At 48.0% G+C, this 23,170-nt stretch overlaps 1 protein-coding gene across 1 annotated transcript in view; it reads right to left on the reverse strand.

Moving 5' to 3' along the window:
- Window positions 1–615: 615 nt before the first annotated feature.
- SLC22A18 (solute carrier family 22 member 18) overlaps window positions 616–23,170 on the reverse strand; it is a 58,628-nt gene continuing 36,073 nt past the window's right edge. Inside the window, exons 8-11 of the mRNA XM_039728463.1 lie at window positions 18,211–18,311; window positions 9,628–9,729; window positions 5,796–5,916; window positions 616–884 (exon numbers count right to left, since the gene is read on the reverse strand). Coding sequence (XP_039584397.1) covers window positions 697–884; window positions 5,796–5,916; window positions 9,628–9,729; window positions 18,211–18,311 — 512 coding nt within the window. The 3' untranslated portion in view covers window positions 616–696. The remainder of the gene's footprint in view (window positions 885–5,795; window positions 5,917–9,627; window positions 9,730–18,210; window positions 18,312–23,170) is intronic.

Raw genomic sequence — 23,170 nt, forward strand, 5'->3', positions numbered from 1 at the left:
TAGTAAGAGCAAGAGATACTCAGTACAGGGAGGGGAAAAAACCTGGAAGGAGGGTTGGCCCAGTTTCTGGAAGTGGCAGGGAGGCTCTGGCACTGCAGCCTGGTACGTAGGGACTTTGCATCCTCGTTGCTTGTTGCTGGCAGCTCGTGCACAGCCAGGGTTGCACATGACTGAGCTGTGGATGTAACAAACCTCTGGCCACAGCATTTGAAAGCCTTTGGCCTCAGTGTCCCTCTAACCTGAGAATGCTGGAGAAGCATTTAATATAGCAAAACAACGCTCAAAAGCAGATGTGTTTTACCCCCCGTTTTTTCTTGGTGCCACTTCAGAGCGCTGAAATAAAAGGCCAAACCGGAGCAAAGGCACTGGCTCCTAATCCCTTCAGTTTCAGTGAATCCAAGAAGGAATGCTGCCTGACAACAGCTGAGGGTTGGGGGCTGTTTCCTGCCATGACAGGCCACTGCTGAGGGGGGGTTAATGGGAGGAACCTGATAGCTCCAGGGGTCCCATGGCCCCCAGTTGCTCCAACATGGCTCCAAGACCTTTGCAAACTGATCTGTCCCTTACTCTAGAGGCAAATATTGACAAACTGGAAGGATTGTTCAAATTGTTTTATTCTAGATTTACAGAACCAAAAAAACCCTCAAGAATTTATTTCTATGGGAAAAATAAGGGGGTTACTTTCTTGCAACTGTATTATTGGCTTTTCATCTCTTCCAGTGGGATTTTACTCTTCAAGAGGTAAACAAACAAACCTAAATTGACCATTAGCTGTAAATAGCCGAAGGAGGAGACTCCAAATTGTTTATATAAAACTCCACCAATGGCTGGACCCACCGTCCGGGTAAAGGGCTGCACTGAGGCACAGATCCCAAGCATGGCACCTAGGAGAGATGGCAGAGGCACACAGGGTGAGAGCAAGTCCTGGCATGGAAAAGCAGAGAAGAGCAGCAAGATCCCCTCCATCCCTGATGCTGCTCCCCTGCAGTAGTAGCAAATCACTTAAAATAATTTCTTGCATTAATTTATAGCGGTCCAATTAGGGTTTGTTCTGGTTAGGGACTCCTTCAGGCACAGGGACCAGTTTCCACCATGAGCCAGCTCAGCTCTTCCCTGAGCACTGCCCAAAAGGCAACGTGGGTGCTTACCTGGGTTTAGGGATATTTTTTGCACCAGGTGCTGCTGAATATCACACCTGGCAGGGCTGGTAACTACTGCATGGGGTTAGGGATGGAGAGGTAATTTCTAGGGTCATGTTTGAGCCTTCCTAGCAAATCACACAGATTCTTCCAACCTCCTAATTACCTGAGTGGGCCCTGCTCCACCCAAGCTAGTACTGCCATTTATTCTCTAGTCTGAAACAGAGAAACAGCTCTCTAGCAGGACCGAGAGGGTTAGGCCTAAGTAGATCTTTAAGAATAAATAAATAAAACCACAGATAAAGATATTGAGATATTCCCCCACGCCCCTGTGCAAGAAGAGTGGATATTTCCATTTGGATGGATATGCGAGCCCTTGCCCGGCTGGGCCGGTTCCCCCTCCAGCAGCTCCCACATTTGCATCCTTAACAGGAACCCAGCGGATGGGGAAGCACCTCCACTTTGGCAAAGGCGAGGTTTTTTTCCACGTGCAGACGGAGGGCCAGGACATCCTCTGGGACACAAGGCTGTCCCACACACACCCAGTATGCTCTTTTGTCCTGCAGTCTTTGTTCAGGACAGCTGTCATGTCCAGAGGAGCAGAAAATACCCGGCCAGCCAGCAAATCATTAGCCCCCAACACTGGGAGGAACAGCAAGCTGGCAGTGTATTCAATAAACTCGTGCCCAGCTCTGAAATGATGTTTGCAATTATTTTTTTACTATCAGTATGATTATTTGGGCTGCTGGCATCAGTTTTCCAGGTGTTGTCACCACACAGCCAGGAAGGACGAGGAGAATGCTGTCCTGTTTTCAAGAAGTGGAGCAGGAGTGATGTTTAACGTGGGCAGCCACGGGGAAATGATCCCCAGCTCCCAGAGAGGACAGGCAGCCAGGTGTTCGTGTAATGCCGGGCAGCGACTGCTGGGCTTTTATCAGCGTGCTTAAAATACTTGTGCAATGAGCCCAAGCCAAGGGTGTAGCCATGTGGAGAGGGAAATCTCCCGGGAAGCGCTGCCGAGCGCTCCTCCCACGCATGGGAACACAAAGGCGATGGGTGGGACCTTGCCTTGACCCTTTGCCAATGGGAACCATCCCACAACCACCAAACTCTCTGGGCAGGTTTTGCAATTATTTTTCCCCCTCTAGGTATTTGAATTAAACTAATTACTACGTGCAATTGCCAAACTGGCTCTTATGATTGAGGAGGCACTTTTTTCCCTTTCCTTTTTTTTTTTTTTTTTCTGGAGCAGAAACCATCGTTTTAAAAGCCCGGGCTCTCTCTCTGCACTTCTCCAACATGTTGCTGAGAAAGATAATTTCTGTTTAATGGGCTTAAATTAGATCCCTCGTCAGACGCCCTCAGGCTTTGGGACACTGTAAATCTCAGCTCTGCAGCACGGCCGTATCTCTGTGGCAAAGCTGCACATGTGATAGATCTCATTTAAGGCAAGACCTTTAACTGGGACGAGTCACCGCCTCACCAGAAAATTTCCTGCATTGCTTCGTGCCGCTCTGCCAACGCACATGCTCACCTTCTTTGTCAGAGCTATCTCACCTTCTGCACCTTCCCTGCTCTTTTTTCTCCCTCTCCAGCTTTTTTTCCGTTCCTTTTCCCCATTCCTGGCATGACCCGTGCCGGCTGGGAGCCTATCCTCCCCTCCCATCCCAGATCTCCTGTGCTCCCGCAGGTTTCAGGGCTGGGTGCTGGCGGCTCTCCAAGACGGCGACTCCTTTCCAGCTCACATCCTGTTGCCTCGCTCAGATGATGGTGCTGGCCCGCATCAGCCACACGCCCATGGGGCAATCGGGTTTAACCATTAGGTCACTGTCGCCAGCGGCCGCCTTTGAACCTGCAAAGCTCCAGCAAAGCTGGGGGGTTCAGTGCCCCGAGCCCCGCCTGGCTGCAAACTCTCCTCCTCAGGTTCTGATGCACAAATAAAATCAGGACACATGGGCCCGTTACGCACGGAGGCTCCGCTGGGCTTCCTGCCTCCCTCCCTCAGGAACGGGGGGATCTGTGCAGGAACAAGACCTCCATTCTTGGGGAAGGACCAGGGTTGACAAGGAGTGCTTGTGTGAATGCAAGTCCCCCTGGGCTCCGGGCTGCCCTCCCACCAGCTCATGCGTCCAGCTGAGCAGCATGTGCGTGTGGGGCTGAATTTGCTCTTCCTGCCTTTGAAGATGAAGAGAAGGGGAAAAAAAATCAAAGGGAAACTAATTAAATCATTACTGCTACCTTTGCTTCTGCGCAAAGCCTGAGCTTTGAGAGCAAGCAAAGAGCAAGTGGCAAATGCATCAGTCTCGGAAGGAAGTGACCTTGGATTGGATCTAAAGCAGGCTGATGGGTGCAAGGGATGGTGCCGTGCCACCTCCCACTGCTCCCTTTCTGAGACGCCTATTTAAAATGCAAGGATGGGTGACTCAGTGTCTAGCAAGGGCGGACAGGCTACACTCCTGCAACGCCCCATCCATCCCAGCCCCGTGCTGAGATGGACACCTGAGCTCAGCCCAAACTCCAGCTCCTTCAGAAAGCCTTTTCCTGACCCAAAGAACAAACCCTCATTGCTTCTACAGGCTGGAAGCTGACCAAAAACATCAGCAAAAGACAGCAGCAAGGCTCAGAAGTGATGCTTCCAAAGGCAAATTCTCAATATGTGATTTCCTTGCATTAGCTAAAAGTTGTTTCAAGTGAGTGCTGAGGTTTTCAACACAGCGATAGGAAAACTTTTTCATAAAACCAGATTTCCACACTCGTGGTGAGGGTTTCTAACGTGCCACCAAAAACCTCTCTTTGCAGAGCCAGTCTCAGGCTCACAGAGGAAGGAGCAGCCTTTAGGCTGCTGTATGGGTGGAGTAGCCTTTGCGGGGTGCCACCCACGGCCAGGGATGGATGGCAGGCATTTTAATGGCTGCATTTCTCTGTGAGACACCCACGCCATCACTGCTGCAGCTGCTGTGGAAAGGCAGCCTGCTGGCTCTGCTGCGTCAGGCATTCCTGCCTTCGCCCCGGCCCCTGCCTGGGTACATCCAAAACAAGCACAGGACCATTAGCACCTTTCCCCCCAGAAATATTGCAAGGAAAAGCACAGTTTGAAAGGTGTGGGCCAGGAAGGAGTGGCAGAGACAAGGTTTCCCCCCAGTGCCACAGTGCTCTGTGCCAGAGCGTCCCTCTGTGGTATGCCCAGTTTTGAGCCAGCCGTAGCTCTGCATTTGTAGCAGCACTAGGCATGACATCAGCCCAGGATGGATAGGCAGGGGAAAGCCCTCAGTAGCCCATGGCATCCCCTGATGACCTGCAGCCTGCTCCTGAGCATCTGCACAGCTCTGCAGCCTGCCTCCATCCTGCCCTGACAAGGGGAGACCATCCATCCCGCCGAGGCACAGGCTGGCCTAACAATATATGCAAGCAGGGAGCAGGGTGAGGCAATTAAACCCATTTTCCTCCCTGACCAAAGCTTGCCTCCGGGCTCCAAAAGCTAAGCACTGCTCTGGTTTTCCTCACAAAACCCTTTTGAGAAGAGCCTGGATAAATTCCAGCTTGCTTGTGTGTCCCAAAGCCGCTTGGTGCCCTTCCCTGCTGGCTCTCCCTCACATGAACATTGCTCCAAGACATGAAGCAGCAAATTTTCTCCCTGGCTGAACAGAGGGGCTGAGACTCTTCCCACGGAGGTGAAGACTGGGGATAAATGGTCCTTGCAGGTGGAAATATGCCAGTTGAAAATCACAGGCTACCAGCACTTGTAGGAGATGTAGTGGGCCAGCTCTACAAATAAACTACTCAAGTGATTTTCAGAAAAGCTCTTCACCCAGAAACATCTCAAAAGTGCTTTATAAACTTCACTAGCAGGCTGTGCAGACTACAGCTCCCATTCTTGGTAGGGTCTGTGTAGAGGTATCTGCTCAGACAGCTGCTAGGGAAGATGAAGGGTGCAGACTGGCATCCTAGAAAGCCTCAGCTAAAGCAGAGACACTCTTGAGTACCTGCTCTGGCAGCAAACCCTGAAAGGGCTTGAGCAAAAGACACAAACCAGGTTAAGCCAGCTCCATCCCTGCACAAACTCAGCCAGGCTCCCATGACAATAATGTAGGCATATTTCCTTCATCAACAGAACTAAAGCCCCAGGTATAGAGATTTAAGTGTCTACCACTGCTGTCTTGCACAGAGAAATACAGAAACTCTTCTAAAACAAGGCCAAAACAGAGAGGGGGCAATTATTGCATCAGGCAAAGCACGTTTGCAAAGAGTAATCCAGAATCACTTTCTGAAATACCTAAGTTAAAAGATGTGAACAAGCAGCCCTTTCTGACACTGTCACAGTGGAAGGGCAGTGGTTTTTGGGGTTTTTAACATACCTTGGCTTTCCGTGGAAAAGACAGCTTGAGAAAGCCTTCCCTTTCTGTGCCCACCACTATGGATGTCAGCAGGCAGCACAGGACTGGGAGCACTGGGTCGTGGGATGCTTGCCCAAGGCTGCTCAAGTCCATGCTGTATTAGCCCCAGCAGTTCTGTTCATCTGCTCTGCCGACACCCATCGTGCACCCGCCTGGATCTGGGTGCTCACCCAGTGCTCCACAGCCGTGGTGGGAGCTGGGAAGTGCCCAATGGGCTCACAGCTGAGAAAATACCAGTCTGACCTTTTCTGATGAGTCTTACCAGTGTCGGAGGAGGGCACAGCCTTGGTGAGGATGCTGTCAGTGATGGTGGCCAGCATGCTGAAGGCAAACACCAGCGGTGCTGCAATGATGCAGTAGTGCCACACCGTCCTCATCAGGGCCTAAGGGACAGGACACAACAGACCACAGATCATTAAAGAGCACAAACGGTGACTTTGTGGCAACAAACAACCTAGAGGAAAATCACGAGTCAAACCCATGACTTAGGGAAATGGTGGGAGCCACAAATGATACATGGCTTTGGCTGTTGTGGGGTCTTTCACAGCCGGCCATTTGTCTGCAGTGAATTATTCCAAGCATGCAGAGCAAATGATACCCTACAATCTGGCAGCACGTTTCCCCGCACTGCTGTGGGTATTTTTAGCATTTGGGAATTAGTGACGTCCCTTCCCCCTGTCTTCTGTCTTCTGTCCAACTCCTGAGGAAATGTTGAACAGCAGATGTATGTGGTGTACTTCAGGAAGCTTCCATTACTTATACAAAACAGCCTAGAGAAGGCTTTTTGGTTCATTATCATAAATAATTAAAACTAAACCGAGCCTGTCAAAATAAATGAGCACGGTGCATTATGTAACACCGTACCTTTGGGATTTCTAATCCTGTTCTGCTGCTTCCCTGCTAATAAATTCACCAAATTCAGTAATCTGGAATAGGTCTTCTGGCCATGAGTGCACATTAGCGAGCATAATTAGGGAGAGTAATGATTTTGTTATTGCACATATTCTTAGCGGAGACATCCCTCCAGCTGTTTAATGCTGAAACAAAAGCGGTGAGGCTCCCTAAGCTGTAGGGCTGGAGCGGCTCCCAGCTCATTCACAAGCCCTGCTGGTCAAATGAATGGATTTCTCTGGGGCATAGAAAGGAAATTCCCCCTTTACTGCAAGTCTTCTGCCCCAATCCATGTCTCAAGGTGTGTTATTGTGGCTGGAAAATATTTCTGTCACTGGTTTAGCCAGAAGTTTCATTCTCTGGAGTTCTCTGTCCTAAGATCTGGTCCCTGCCTCTCGGCTACAGAAGATGGAGGAACCCAGAGACATTGCTCACTAATGACTTGGAAATGTTGAGGTTTATTCCTAGTTCCCCTCTAGAGTTACACACAGCCAGGTTTTTCTCCTCAAAGGGGCTCTTTGCTTACATTTTGGTTAAGATCTAGGCACTTCTGATTAAGGAACCAGAAAACAAAGACAGAGAAACAGGTATTTGGTACATAAACAAAAGGAAGGAGAGTAATTCCTTGCTAGGGCAAATGTCATTGCAGGACAACACTGCGGAGCTTATAGAAAATATCAGTTTTAATCCCTCCTGCTTTGTACAGACTCCCTCATGGGCTGGAGCAAGTGAGCAGAAAAGAGAAGAGGCATATCTTGTGTCTCCTGTAAAACAAGGGGAAATGGCTCCTCACTTCCCTGGGGCTGAGGGAGGACGGAGCCAGGCAGAGCCCAATCCTTGCTACTCCCCTCAGCTGCTGGGTGGTGAATAGTTTTTTGAGGTAAGAAGATCTGAAAGCATTTTTTAGGTGAGAGGCAGAATCAGGAGTTTCAGCAGACAACTCGAGAAACAAATGCCTGGGAAATGCAGGCAGGATGAGGTACAGCCGTGCCTTCAGACAAGGGGAAAAACTTCCCCATCGCAGCTGCCAAGCCCTCCTACAGCCCTGCCCACGCTCTCCCAGCTCACATCTGCAGATCAGACACTGGTTCTTCCCTCCTCTCCTTATCCAGGTGTTATTGCCGAACTCCCAGCCCACCCCTTCCCTTCTCCAGCTGCCTGTTGCTGAGAATATCCTGCAGCCTCTTCCCAGCTGCAGCGTGTCTGTCTGCTGCTGCTTGTGCCAGCCCTCCAAAAGCTCCAGCCCACCTCCCCTCCCTGTGATATCAGGATGGGTTCTGGAGTGTCTTTTATTAACAACTCGCCTTTCTCCTCACTTCCATCCTTTGGGGAGGGAGGAATTGCTGTGTTTGGAGGCCACATGCTGCAAGGGCACAGCAGGTGGGACGCTCCTCCACCAGCAGCTGTGAAGGATTAAAAGCTTCACCCAATAACTTTTGCATTTGGGGCTGCTGCTGTGACAGCACTCGTCCCCACTGAGACAGAAAGCCACCGCAGAAGCGGATGTGTTCTTGGCAGCCACTTGGACAGAGCACTTTTCAACAAGGCATCCCAGCTGCATTTGCCTATGAATAGCTCTCATGGGAAGTCACTGCTGACCCTTGTCCCCAGGCCCGTGCTGTTAGGATGTCCACAGCCCTCTGGGCTTGGCATAATTAGCAGCTCTAAGATGATTTCCCTTCCTGGCTCCCGGTTCTCCTCCCTGTGCAGCCAATGTGAGCCTTCCTGCACTGGGACATCTGTGCTGCCCCCTGTGCCTCTCCACTGCCACCGAGGCTTTCTCCCCTACCTTCACCTGACTCTAGCCTTCCCTGGAGGCCAGTGACACCTCAGTGCACAAAACCCATATAATTCATGTTGCTGCTCTGCCTGATTCCCATGGGACTGTGCTTCAGTACAGGGATTGAGTCCCAGCAACACCTGCCCTGAACCTGGCTGGGGGTGCTCATCTCTCCAGATGGGCCAGGTCCACCTTGGTCCCACCTAATTGCTCCCACCCGTGACCAAAAAACAATGGGGAGCCCTTGAAAGTCCTTCCCAGGCCACGTTCAGGAGCATGAAAGCTCTGTGCAGGTGTCCCATGTTAAGGGGGCATATTTCTTCCCAAAGAGCAATTGGAAGAGACCCTTCCAAAGCATTTTACACCTGACAGAATCCCCTGGAGCCTCAAAAAACCTCAGGGAGAGGGACCATGCTCCATCTGCAGAGCCAACTCTTGGTCTACACCCATCCTCCCTTCAGCCTCATCTCAGACACGATTTAGCCTCAGATTAGCTAAGGTGTGTAGGTGCCTCACCTTATCCATGTAGCTGGGAGCCACAAACCTCAACACCCTCCAGGACTTGGCCCTGACCTCCCCACAGCTGCAGTACGGTTGTGGGAATGGCACTCATCCTACCTGCAGCAGTGGGAGCACCACCAGCGTCCTGGCAGCAAGGCTCAAGGCCAAATCCTGCAGGGAATGTTGAAAGGCTGATGCAGCCTTTGGGTCCACTGCACTGACAGGGACTGTAAGCACCTTTCCTCCATCCCCATGGGCTGGGCAGAGCTATCAGTGCCCTGAATGTGGCTTATCTGAGCAAACACAGTTCCCAGCACAGCTACCTACATCCACTCAGTTTTCCAATTACTGTTTGAGATTGGCATCAACCGTCGCCCATGCAGATGCAACCAGCAACAGCTAACATCATTTATCCCAAAATGGAGGAACAAAATTACTGCCTTGCTACCTCCTCCCCAACGTTGGAGGATCAGACAAAAATAAAGCCCCAGAAGGAAAGTGCACAATCTCTGTTTTCTCACTGCAATATACAACTGCAATGATTTTTCCCCACTGTAATCTTCATTTACTTTCTGGGTAGTCCAGGAAATGCAGTCGCTGACAAGACCAGGCCAGGATTTCTGTGCAAATCCGGTGACTCAGGAGGGACTTAGCGAGTTTCTGTGCAAGATTAATATATTTTTTAATCCCCATAACTATTACTCACACGGCTCTTTATCACGGCTTGGCGCAATGCTGACGTTGAGCGCGGCTCTGTTTGCGCAGAGGCCCAGGAGAGCTGGTTTGCCTTGCCCTGAAGCCCACCCGAGAGAGCCAGAGGTGGCACTTCCAGGGGCAGAGCTCACAGCCAGGTCTCGTAGACCTTGTGTCACTGCTTGTGACGTTATTAAAGGCATTGTGGGTGACTTCCCAGGCCACTTACCATGCCTAGGCCCACGCCGGCAAAGACGAAGACGCTGAGTCTGAGCAGGGTCATCTCCGAGCAGCGACTAGCAAGTTTCCCAACCACCAAACCCTGGACAACCTGGCAAGGAAACACATAAGCACAATTAAGCCTGATATAATACAATAATTTAAACAAACTCAAAAGAGAATTGCTACTTTCTTCAAGCAAACAGGTTCTTCCTTCAGGGTTTCTTTGACAATAAAGGACCTCACCGCCACAGTAAATGACTGGAAGGTGTGATCCATTATTTCAAATGTTTTGCTTTCTAGAGAGAGATCCATCCCATCACAGCTGGAAGTTTTACTCAGGGTGCATGCCTGAGTTTACCATCACTGCCTACTCAGCAGCAGTGACTGAAACTTTCTAAAGATGCTTGCAGATACAACTTGTGATGTGTTTGTGAAATACAGTTAATATTACGGTCTTCATTCTTGGCAAGACCTCTCAAAGAAAAACTGTACGTTTGTAAGCAAAGGAGGAAAAAGTCTGTACCTTCTCTTGCCATTATTTTAAACTATAAATATACAAATAGGGTGGTTCATAATTTTTAGGCAGGAAACAAGTATGACGGAGATGCTAATATCCAGTCCCGGCCGTACACGCAGATGTAAAGGATGGGGAACTGGTTCTACAGATTTTAAACAAAAACTGGGGGGGAGGGAAGGAAGAGCAAAATATTAAAATCCCAGAAATTATTTTACTTTTCCAGCACTGTGCAGAGCATGGATTCCTTCTTTTATTTATCTGTTCAGCATCTCCCGTACTTCAGGTGATCCTGGCTCAAGTGGACATGAGAGGAAAGAGGCTGGAAGAGATCATGGTTAAACACTCTGACTGACTACAATACAGGGAAGGGACTGATAGGGATCTACTGGGTTTTCCCTACCTTGAAAGGCTTTGTTTGATCCAAATGAAAACCCCTCTGACTTGAAAGAAGACCTCTAGTTCAAAATGCTTTGTTTCACTTTATTTCTGTGGCAGTCCAACCTGGAAAACTTCAGTGGTCTGTTTGGACCAGTAATGACACTACACTACACTCAGCCTTGTTGTGTTAGTCCTTAGGCAGAAACCCAAAGTCAGCCAAAAGTAAATGAGTGCAAAATAAATGAGAAAGTAAGTTATTAAACAGAAAGGATATGTTAATCTACAATAACCAGTCAAAAAAAAAAAAAAAAAAAAAGAAGCAAATAGCAGTAGAGTGAAAATGAAGCTGACATAAAGAACAATAGCTACAAAATTAATATATTTCCAACAGCATACAACTGAATGGGAAACCATCAAAATTCAACCCTTCACTTTGCTTCAGGGCACAAAGGATTTTTGACAAAAGGGCACACCACACCAAGAAAACATTCTGGTTCCTGTGTCCTTTTTTGTCATTGTCCCTGCCTTTGGCCAGGGCTTGAGGGCTTGGCTCACGTGTGCCCAGCTGCCATGTGCCACTGGCACAGGCTCTGCGTGTCCTTCCCAGGTCATGTCACCTGTCAAGCATCCCCTGGGACAGGAGGACCTGCTGTGGCACGAGGCTTGGACAGTGCCTAGGGTGACCTGAGTCATCCTGACCAAAAGCCCTGCCATGAGAGGAGGCTGATACCAGCCCCAGCAGCTGCTACTCCGGGGGTGGGTGGGGAAACCACTGAGTGACGCTCCATTAAGCTGAGTGCTCCAAAAAGAGAGAACGTCATTAACTTTTTGCAACTTCCCAGTCCCTCCTACAGCTGGACCCATGCTGAGTCACATGGGATGGGGGCTGAGCCTTGTCACAGGGCATGGATTGACTCAAGGATGGCATCACCCGAACCCCAGTTTGGCTCTGCTGAGCCATTGGAGGAAAGGAAACATTTCCCAATTTGCCCAGACTTGAATGGCATATTTTATTGGGATACACCGTGCAGGCACAGCCCAGTCCCTGCCCTCCCTTGAGTCATTAGGGTATAGCATCAGCAACGTCCCTGCTCTGATGGCCATGGGAGTGGCATTCCCAAAAACGTTGCCATCACTGCACACAAGCCCCTGCGTGAAGGCAACAAGCACCACTGCAGCAGAGACAGGCTCTGAGCAGGCAGGACCTGGAGATGTGCAGAATGAGCTGTCCTCAGGGTCAGCAGAGCAGAGGGATTGTCCTCGTGCCAATGCTGCCATTCCCCATGGGCTTTCCCACCACTTGGACTGTGGCAATAAAAAGCTCAAGGTAAAACATCACTGCTGAATCAACCAGCTTGGCAAGGGGACTATTTCCAAGGGCAAGAATGAGCCCAAGTCACCTGCTTTCCCCTTGGGGCTGGGCAGCAATCCTTAGATGGCAGTCCCCCCACGGGCTATCTGGGCTGCCTGCCTTCCTCCCCAGCAAGGGCACTGCTGATCCAGCCATGAAACCCAGGCAGACAAGGCCCATCATCCTGATTTTGGACACAGAGCCTTGATTTAGGCACTAGATAATATTTCCAGTCACCAGTAAGTCTGACCTCACTTTCCAGTCTGAATTTAGACCTGAAAACCCATTACTTCCAGTCTGCAATTTTCCCTGAGCTCCTGGGCTGGCATGAGCAGCACCTGCCTGCACAGGCACATCTGGGAAGGTGAAAGGTGGCTCATGTGCACTCTCCCATGTCAGTTTGGACATGTGCTGCTGGTTTACCAGAAGGTAATGGGGACATCCCAGGTGACTTGGCCATCACCACTACCATGGACAAGCTCTGGTAGCTGATAAATGGAATTTATCCTTCTTTTTATTCTTACTGGTGTGTTCTGAGCTTTCTTCTTGCACATAAACTCCCCTTGAGATCAACTGCAATGGGCCTTACCCTCCTGCATTTCATTTTACTTGGATGGTGCTTGCCTTTGTAACCTGACCTCCTTTGAAGTCGGGGAAGAGCCAGTGTACCTGGCTGGAATGCCTTCTGCCATCAATAAACAAAAGAGAGAGGAAATTGTTTGCAAGTGAAATAACAGGCACTGCCTGTGGCTGTGTACATATGTCACAGGAAAAACCAACTCATCTTTTTTTCCGCCCCCCTCTCCTTCTTTAAAGGCAAATAAGTCTCCCAATAAATGCATAAGAACAGCCAAATCTCTGTTCATCATTTTCTGCATTCAGCAAGCTGGGGATTTGTTACACTAGTCCAGCAAATCACATGGAAAAATACTCTCTTGCCTCTATCACTGCATTTGGTTTCTGGGAAAACAGCTGCTCCCATTTGCTCAGAAAGGCCAATTACCCATTTGACTGTTAACCTCTAACACATTTCAGGAACCTCTTCTTGCAGGATGGAAAAGATTGTATTTGAAAGTCCAAGGTGCTAGTTTTTGGAAGACTTTTGAAGCACCAGCCTTGCTGCACGGAGCTGCTGCTGAGCTGACTGGCACCTGCAAGAAGCTGACCTCACCTGGGGAGGTCAGAGGAGTTGTGCAGATGCTCAGCTGCTCCTCTGAGCTCAGAGGATGTGGGACTGTTGCTGAAGATTCCTCCATCAGCACGGATTGAAAGCTTGACAGAGCCCAGCAACAAAATCAGTTGCCTTTCACCTGACAGCTTGGAAATGGAAAGCTGCAGAGGTCGGAAAGGCAGACACAGCAGGCCAGATAAGCTGGTACAGCCTCGCAGAGGAGATGCAGGGCCCCATCCCTAGCAGAGATAGCATGATTCACATCAGAAGCTGCCTCCCACGCCCTGGACCCGTATCTCGCCTTTGAAATTGTGCCGGCTGGCAGTTCCCAGGCGGGCCAGGCCGGGAGGGACCTGCTGGGGCAGACCACGGGGGTCAGCACAGCCCACGGGGCTCTTCTGCCCAGGCTGAGCGCGGCGCAAAGCCCGTGCTGGGGAAAAGGGAGCTGCTTTACTGACACAGCCATGCCAGAAAGCGCTTGAGCAGTTCAGGTCTTGTGGGGGACGGTGGGACTGGAAGGAGGGCTGATGGTGAGGACCAGACTGCTGAAGGCAGCACTTTGCCAAGCAGGGGGAAGAGGACGGTGTGTTTTGCAAACTCCAGCCTAATCACTTTCTTTTCCCCTCCAACCCACCCCCCTCAACAGATATAAATCCTTCAAAGCGAGGAAACTGGAGAACTTTCTGTTTGTTGTTGCAAGGTCCTTTCACTAAGTGGGTTTTCCCCCTAGGCATACCTGGCTGTAATTAAATCCCCGGCTCTTTAATCATCTCTTTTGCTGTGTAGGGAGAAAAAAAAGCGAGAGGGACAGACTGGTGATAAGATGATACGCAATGTAAATCTCTCCTCCAGGAATCTCTCTCATCTTTTCAGGATCACTCCGTACCAACTTGTCCCTCCAGAAGCTGCACAGCTAGAGGTGGAGTTTGTATAACAATACAAATTTAAATGCAGTAAATAGAACAGATGTCTTATGATTTCTTGATCCTCAGGGTTATAAATATATACCCCTTTGTCCCACCCAGAGTTTTGTTTGGTGCATTTTGCTTTGGTTTCTTTTTTTTTTTTCTGAGCAAAAGTTCTGAAAGGAAAGTTTCCCCCACCCCCTCCCATGGTTTGAAATCTAAGCATCAGATGTGACTTCAGATATCAACTGGGGACTCCAGGTATTTCACTTGCCTAATCCTCCAGCAGCATTTTCCAAGCCACATACTACACCTGGAAGGTGTCTATGCTATCACACTTGCAAACCCAAAAAAAAAAAAAGAGTCTAGGTTCATTTTTGCCTATTACTCAAAATGAAATAATTTAAAATCATTATGAAATTAATTATTCTCTGGAGAGAGACTGAATGGCATTTCACACTGCCAGGCATTCACTATGAGGGAAATGTCATTTGCATGGCTTCTCAGATGAGAGGGCTCTGGAAGCCCAGCCCTGGAGGACAGAGGGATTCTGTCCCTGACGGGCTCTCATAACTCTTGCCTGGAGACCTACCAGTGATCAGATAAAGATGCTTCAAGCACATCATGAGCAAGGGAATCTCTGCAGTGCAGGCTGCCTGGTGCAGAGGCAGCTCCCCTGCTGTCTGCCCGCCTCTCCTCATTTCGTTATCTCCCACACAACTTCTCTTCACCTGGCACAGTCCCAGCTCATCAGACAGCCCCACACTTTCAGGGTGCTTCAAGAATCACTGCAGAGACCTGGATTGCTTGAATCACCCCCATGTGCTACTTTCATTTCCCCAGCAGTCCATTCCAGCCTTGGTCATATTCCATTTTCTGAGCCACAACTCTGTTTCCTCATCAGACAGTTCTTTGCCTCAATGCTGTCTCACTGCCTTCCCACACCCCCTTTCCTGACCTTGCCTGGCTGTGTCCTGACCCAGACACGAGCCCCCTTCCCACCCTCACTGCACTTCACCCTGCCCAAACTTTCCCATATCCCCTGCTGTTAGATGATGCTCACCACAGGATGAGGCTGAGGAGCTCTGGATGGGATCCCTCAGTGATGCCTGAATTAGTGGTGTGTCTAAACTAAACTCCTCCATCTGCAGAGAGGGCAAACACCTCACCTCCTAGAGGGTCTGTGTTTCTGTGCTGATTCCCCATGCAAAGAGCTGTTTGGAATAGCAATGACAAAGAATTTGAGTTGCCTACTTAAAATGAGGTGGACTGACTCAAAGCCTCTCAAAATCTCCACTCTAGGTACTCTGCAGCTGGCTTGAATGAGAGGAATGAGGAGAAACAGATTCTTACAGTGCATTGGCCACTTCTCACCACAGCAGGTCAAATGAGGTTGGGAAGCTGAAAAACTAGATTAAGCAACTGGAGCATAATATCCTTGGGGTGGGAGAGGAAGGCAGGAAGACACCATCAGTATTTGAGTCATCCTGGGATTGCTGATCAGGCTGGGAAAGGGAGCTGCAACATTGCCTTCCATAAGAGGAATATGTAAGTTTTGAGAATATTTAATTTAAAAATTAGAAACTACAATAACACCAAGAAATAATTTCCCCCTTAATTTCTTTAATGTCCCCTTCTGGCTATAAAAGTCCTTAAACACTATCTTTTTCAAGTCCAGGAAGAGATGCAAACATGGGGGACAGGTTTCCTCTAACAGAAGGGCCCAGGGCAAGTCCAAGAGGATGGGAAAAACCTCACAATGATTTACAGAAGGGCAAACTAACGAAAAAAAAAAATCAAAGCTCAGTATCTGGCTGATGAAATTCACTGAAAATTACATTGTATTCCTTATGAATAAAGCTGTCATTTACTCAGTGAAGTGGGGAAGCCAGTCAGCAGATATTAATCATCGTTCACCTATCCAGATTGGTGGAATTCACTTGCACCTTAATCTGCATTTGTATCTCAGCAGTATCAATTCACTATACAGCAGAAACAAATGAATCTGAAATGCCAGCTTAGGCAACACAAGCAGCTCTGGGGCTCAGCAGGACAGAGCCAGCACACTCTATTCCCTGCCTGCTAGAGCAACCCAAACAGAAAGCAGCCATAAAACATTAACCCAGACACCATACACAAAAGATATCTTTGGGTGGTTCTAGACAGGTACCTGAAAGCAAAGACATGAAATCTAATGTTTTACAGTAATTTAAAAGCCAGGCTGAGAGTGAGAGTTCAGTTTGGTCCAGTTGAGGATCTTGTTCTGCATAAACCAGAGTAGAGTTTGGAATTGCCGCTGTAGGATAGGCTTAGCAATATGGATAGAAACTGCATGGATGTATGAAAGAAAACTGCCTGGCTGATAAAAGCCAGTTTCTGTGTCCAATGTCCCAAGGCAAAGACTCCCCAGCAGAGTAGATGCTGCACCTCAGCCTGCAGGGCCCTGCTGGGCTGGATTGTGGCAATAGGAATGATTGGCCTCTGTGGGATGAAACTTGGTGACTCTGGGAAGGGTCAGGTCCCTGGTTAGCCCTGGCATCTGACCATCCCTGAGGAAGCAGAGTGGATGCTGTAATTCCCATATCTTCCAGGGCCGTGTCTCTGTGTGGGGTACCCCAGCAGGGCAGAGGAGGTAACCTTATCTACAGCAGTTTCAACCAAACTAACCTGGGGAACAATGGCACTGAAGGCAGACAGATATTCCAGACATAACAGCAGTGTCCTCAAGACAGATATCCTGGACCCAGCAGCAGAGTCTAGGCTCCATCTAGCCACACAAAGGCACTCCTTACAAGAGCTCTTGCTGCCCACGTTGCCCAGCTCTAAACAAGCATACCACAGCCATGCTGCAACTCCAGATTTTATTTCTGCCTATGTAACTGGTATGTCTTGAGTTAAAAGCCCAGCTGTGGGGAGTCCTTCTGTATTCAAATGGGGAGGAAGATATGGGTCAGTGACTTGGCTCCTCTAAAACCCGAGTGATTCCTGCAGATCCTGGTCTAGGAGGCAGCACATAAGGCTAACATAGGGAAAGCCTCTGAAAGCAGTGGAGTTTGGATCAGAAGTTTGCTTTGGAAAGCAGCTGCTGATCACCCCACTTTTCACACAGTATGTTTCCATACTGTGCACTGGCAAACTGGTCTTCTTTCCAAAGAGGCTGAATGGGACTGCATTCAGCAGGTTGGAGATGTCCACAGGACCAAGAGACAACTAGTCCAAAGCCACCTCACAGGAGGGGCATGGCAAAGGCACCATCTGCTCAGCTCCAGCCAGTTTACACTGCAGAATCCAGCTGCTGATGTACAGCCATGCCTGTCTGCTGCTCTACCAAGATGCCCAGATTTGGTGAGACCAGGCCAGAGCACAAGTGACTGGCAACACCATCCAAATCACAAAGGAAACAGCTTAAGCTGCCATTCCCCAAATGAGAAGCTCCCACAGGAATTCTGTGGCAATACCCAGGAAATGAAGAGGATTTAATAACAAGACCACTCTCCTTCAGGATATTGCTTAACTTGCATTCCTGCCTTGGGGCTTGGTTATAACCATCTGCTCCTTTTTCTGCAAAATCATTAAGCCTCTTCCTCCAAAAGGAACACTCTGCTATAACACAACACTGCACTTTCTTGACCCTATTACTGCTTAATTCAGCTGACTTTTTCCTTTTACCCATTTTGCTAGTCTCCTAACCATGTTCTGTCACCCACCTTTCTGTGCTTTGTTGTTGGGGTGTTTTTTTGTTTCTTTTTTGTTCCTTTTTTTTTTTTTTTTTTGGAATCACAAGCTTGCTGTGCTTGTTTCCACACAGCAGAAACAAGTTCTTCTACACTGAAGGGATCTTCAATGAAAACACCAGTAAGGTTGTCTGCTTTCCTGAGAGTACTGGGTGCTACTGTAAAATGCAAATCAACTAACCTGCACCAGGAAAAACCTCAGCCAAGGCACTTTAGCTTCAATGTAAGTTTTATTACAAAACCCAGGACATATCAGTCCAAGGAAATTTTAGCTCTACAGCTTAAAGATCCACAGAGAGGGACAAGGGGAAGAAAGCTTTCAGGACACTCCTTGTTCCAATTTCTTCCCATTCCAAGGAACAGAATAAATTTGGAGTCACTTCTCTTTTTGAAGCTAAATTCCATATGGCAGAGCTAGGATTTGCCTGTCAATAATGCACCTGGATTTGGAAGAGCATGTGTACAGAAGGTAGTGAATTAGGTAGCAGTGTGGCAAGCTAATCTGTCTAAGAGGGGGACTTGCACCTCACTTACCATTTGAAGGACACCAAAATATGACATCAGATATCCAGACTCCACTGCTTCCAAGCCAAAGAAATCCATAGAGATGATGGAAAACATAATCATGAACAAACCTGGAGGGAGGGTTAATGCAAAGAGTACATCAATACACTTGCAGTGCATGTAATAGCCCTGCTCCCAGTCACCACCAGTACAAGTCAGTAGCTCTCCCTGGGTTTGCCAGAACTGGGTGTAAACATGAGCACAATCCTATTCAAAGTCATTGTAGTAATTTAATCTTTAAATGTTAACTTTTTTATCCCCCTTACTTTCATCTTTAAGTAATGTGACTATGTAGGCTGTAGTTTCAGCTGTTAATTATAAACTGGTAAATATTTGTATCACTGAAGCCAGGCTAACCACTAAGACAGCAAGAAAACATTTGTTCAGACAAGACTGTAACCATAAAAATAATCTGATTGGATTCCTCACCCCTTTTGCCTGACTTCAGATATTCTCTGTGGGGAACAGCCCAGTGACATCAGCCAAAATGCAGTAGTTTCACTGCACACCTCAGCAATGATGTCCAGGGAATGTGAAAAATCTCTTGTGAGGACTGATAGCAATGTCAACACTAGCAGTCAGGAAAGTGTGGACAGAAAGAGCATAGACCAGGGCTGCTTTTCAATTGAGGCAATTTCTGGAAAGTGTAACAGAGAACATCCACTCAATCGCAAATGAAAATACAATAGTGTGTGTTTTCCCCACTGCCAAACATACACAAATACAGGCGAGCTTGCACATGCTCCCAATCTCTAGAGAGAGCCATGAAATTAAAAATATTATGTCAAAACACTGCACTTCAAGTGTGGTGTGGGGTAGGAGTCTGCTGCTTCCCCTTGTGCACCTGAGATGGACCAAGTCAGTAGGAACTTGGGGCTCTCTGTGTGAGAAGAACCCCACGATGTGCCTGTCAGAGATCGCTGATCCTTCTGGGAGAGAAGAGACCAGATGACTTTTAGCAGTCCTGCCTTTCCTTGTAAGATCCTCTGAGTTGTAAAGACTGGGTAGAAAGGAAGCCCTGTTCCTCTCCTTCCTGAGAAAAACAGAATGCAGGAGGCAATGTGTGAGGACTGAGAAGACAGCTGTTGGCCTGGAAAAATGACATGGCATGGGGAGGATTTGCCAGCTTTTCCTGGAAGGATGAAGAGGGTGATTCCAGATTGTTGGTTAAAACACCGTGGAGGACTCGCTTCCTAACAAACAAGAACAACTCCACTGCATCCAGCAGCCCAACCCCAGCGCCACCAGTGCAGCACCTGCAGCAACAAGGACCTGCCTCCAGGCACCCCAAGCCTTTTCCTTGGAGGGAGCACCACCCTCCCATCCCAGGACCTGCCACAAAGCCTTCCTGAACCCCACCTTAACAGGAGTAGCTGCACCCCCGCTGGCTCCATGGGGTTGGGAGAGAGGCATGGGGGGCAGGAAGGGCACCCTGCTCTTCTCTCCAGCTTTGTGGAGAAGGTGCCTGGGAGCTGGAGCTCATGAAGATCTATGGCTTTGCCACACTCCTCCACAGAGAGAACCCGTTGTTATCCAGTTACTTTGAAACTGCTCTCAGCTCAAGCCAGCTTAAGGTAACATGCAAATACCAGTATTTACTCACAACAACCAAATCAGGCAGCAGGGTTGCATATGTTTATAAAAGGCACACGTGATGAAATGAAAGAAAAACCACACTTGGTTTCACTTGTAGGAAGATTAGATGGATGCAGGAGCTCACCCCTCATCCTGCACCCCACTGCAGGTACCACCTAGGAGGGGCTTGGCCTCCCTACATACCCGATGCTTCTTCCTGGTACTGTGCTCCAGCTTCTACAGCTCCTCTCCCCTTTGAAGTCCCTCATCATGTTAAGACAGATTTGGATCTTTCTCCTCCAAACAAGCTGCTTTCTTTTGCAGCAGGGGAACAGGCTGTGCTCTTTAATTGGAATTATACATTGCAGGCTCCCCTGGAGGTGCAAAGGTCTCATTTTCAGATGGGTGTCACCCCCTGTGCCTGCATGGTCCCTTAAAGACACCTGCAGGAGGAAGATCCCCTTTGCCCCTCTTCTCTCAGAAACTAAGGTAGTCTCTCTCCCACTGGTAACACATTTCTTGATGAAACCCACAAGGCAAGCCTCAGACTGAACTAAATAAAGATGTTATGCTTTGGAACAAGCATTTCTTACAAAGATCTCAGTAGGTTCCCAGCTGGGTAGGCTCCAGGTCAGCTGAGTGCAGCACATAGATAATTATAAGCCTCAGTCCAGGCTGACAGGCTCAATGGTGGGGGGGGAGGAAAATAGCATAAAATACCCTCAGAAACCTGCCTTTTTGAGGATGTTTAAGAAAAGGGTGAGCTCCTTAGAAAACCTGGCATTAGTGGGATGAATAATAAAAGTTATGCAGCAGAAAGCAGGGCAATGGTTTGTGAGATGCAGCACCAATGACAAAAAGCACCAGGGAAAATCAGGAGAGCAAACCCTATTTTCAAAAACCCCCCCCCCCAAAAAAAAAAAGGCACCAAAAATAAAAAGAAAAAATATGTGGCACGTCTGAAAGCAGCCTGTAGTTTTGGAGGGCCAGTTTAGCAATCCCTACTGCAAGGTGGTGTGAGAAGGCAAGCACAGCCTCTGGGAGCTCATCCCAGCCCTCCTACGCTGGACTGGAAATGTGATGGGATGCAGAGCCCCAAGGCTCACTGCAAAACACTGCTCAACATGTGAAAGAAAATCTAAAAAACGGGATGCAGGTGCTAAAGCAATCATGCTGAAACCAGATTTTCCAAAGGGATTAGGCAGCCAAAGGTTCATAGAAGCATCTATTTATCAACATTTTCAAGGCCCTGGTGATTTCTTGTCAATGAGAGTTACGTTTGATATTTTTATCCTCTTGTTTTTTTATTTCTGTCTCTTATCTACCACAATGCAGTGAGGCTCTCTTTTCCCAGGTCAGCTGAGAAGATAACTCGGCTGTGCTGGAGCTGTCTGCTGCCTGTCCAATCCCTGGCAGCTCCTTTCCTGCAAGAGGCACAGAGCCCACATCTCTGCTTTTATGCAACACAGGGAGGATGTTCCCAGCCCTGCAGCCCTCCCGGGGAGGTGCTTTCAGCATCAAATGAGCTAATTTTAGACAACAATGAGATCCATAAGGAACAAAAGATTTTCTTTGCTGTAGTATCAAGACTTGTTTACAAAGTAAATAGAAAATGGTCTGTAATTTGGGCAATCTAATTAATGATACAGTTGCAGCCTGGGGATGAAAGGTAAATGAGCTCATGAGGAGCTCAGCCTCCAGCTGTGAGGTGCAGAGCATTAGTGATGGCCAGATCCCCTTTCAGCTGCCAGCAGTTTGGTCAGTGACCTGAAGTGAAGGGAGACTTGCAAAGAGAAGTCACTGAGATTTTAATTACTCCTCACAAGTAGCAGGAATGCCTCAAGTGAACCTTCTCCTACCCTTACAGAAATATTCCCAGTATTTCAGTGACAGTGCCTTAAATCCCAGTGCCTGCCTTAAATCCCAGCTTCACTGTCTCCATCCTCTTTGCCTAGAAACTGCCTAGCAGTTTTGGGCAGGAGATGTTTATTTTAATTCAGTGAGCATTTTTGCTTTGCACAGGGAAAGAATGGATTCTGTAACAGGCAGGAATTTACATTTCGGCAGGAATGTCTAATGCAAAGTGCATTTTGCCTGGCCTTTGGAAAAGAGAGAGCACACAGGAAATTACTGTGGGAAGCTCACATGGATGCAGTCTCAGGCATTTTTAACAGAGGAATGAATGCTACTTTCAGATGAGAAATGAGTCAGAATCATCTAAGAAAACTCATTTAAACATCCTTCTCATTCTGTGAAATGCTGTCAGTTTATACACTTTTTGGAATGCAGTTTTAGAAGTTTATTTTCTTAAGAACCAAAAAAATTGCACTGCTAGGTAGAGCCAACAGTGGTTTGAGACTCTATCCTGTCCCTAGGGACAGGGGTAGGACCAGCTGGCATTACTGATCTCAGCCAGCACCAGCTACACACAGGGAAAAAAAGCCCAGAAATCGTTTACTTCCAGCTCCAGTTGGACTCATTCCCCATGAGATATAGCAAGAAATAACAGATGAGCCTGACCAAGCCCAGGAATGCCATCCCCTTCCAATTCAGCCACACTTCACAGCCAAATTTACTTTCATTTGTAAAATGAATTTACACTTTACAAATTAGCATTTAATTTGTAAATCATGTTTTGTGTTTTTTAAACTTCAAGGGCTTCTCCAGACAGAAATGAATTGGAAAAAGATGCAAAGTCTAAAAGATCCATGATACACCTGTGTTATGATGTGCACAAAGCTCAGTTCTTGAAATCATCATCAAGAGAAACTGGACCTTTTGGGTTTGACTGGGAAAAGAGCCGTGAAGGCTTTGTATGTGGAAGGGCAGATAACATCACCCTGTCCTTACACATCACTGATGAGGATGACATTCAGCTTGTCTCTAGTCAAGTGTGTGGAGAAAGAAGTTGGAGGGTAGGCAAAATTGAAGATTATTAAATTGTGCCCAGGGATACATAGTTAGGTAAATAGGGAGATATGAATCCTGCCAGACAGCAACTGACTCAGAGGAAGCAGGGAAAGAGATGGGTTTGGAAAAGGTTTGAGGGCTCACCGAGTTCCTACCATGACACAAAAAAAACCCCCTGCAGAGTATATAAGGAAGAGAAGAACAAGCATCCCCATCAATGTGAAAGGGAAGACACATGCTGTGGGGGTCCCCTGTGTGCAACTTGGCCCTCTCATCCCTCAACAATTTTTAATTGCTGGGAAAAAGGTTAGGATACACCTTAAAAATGCTAAGTAAAATCAGGAAGAACTTCAGTTTTTCTGACAGACGACAAACAATTTTCTTCTGCTCTGAAGAGCCTACAGCCCCAAGAGAAATGACAGACAAGAGGAAAAAACATTTGCAG

Source organism: Passer montanus, unplaced genomic scaffold (assembly GCF_014805655.1).
Source record: "Passer montanus isolate IOZ18808 unplaced genomic scaffold, ASM1480565v1 scaffold65, whole genome shotgun sequence".
NCBI lineage: Eukaryota > Metazoa > Chordata > Aves > Passeriformes > Passeridae > Passer > Passer montanus.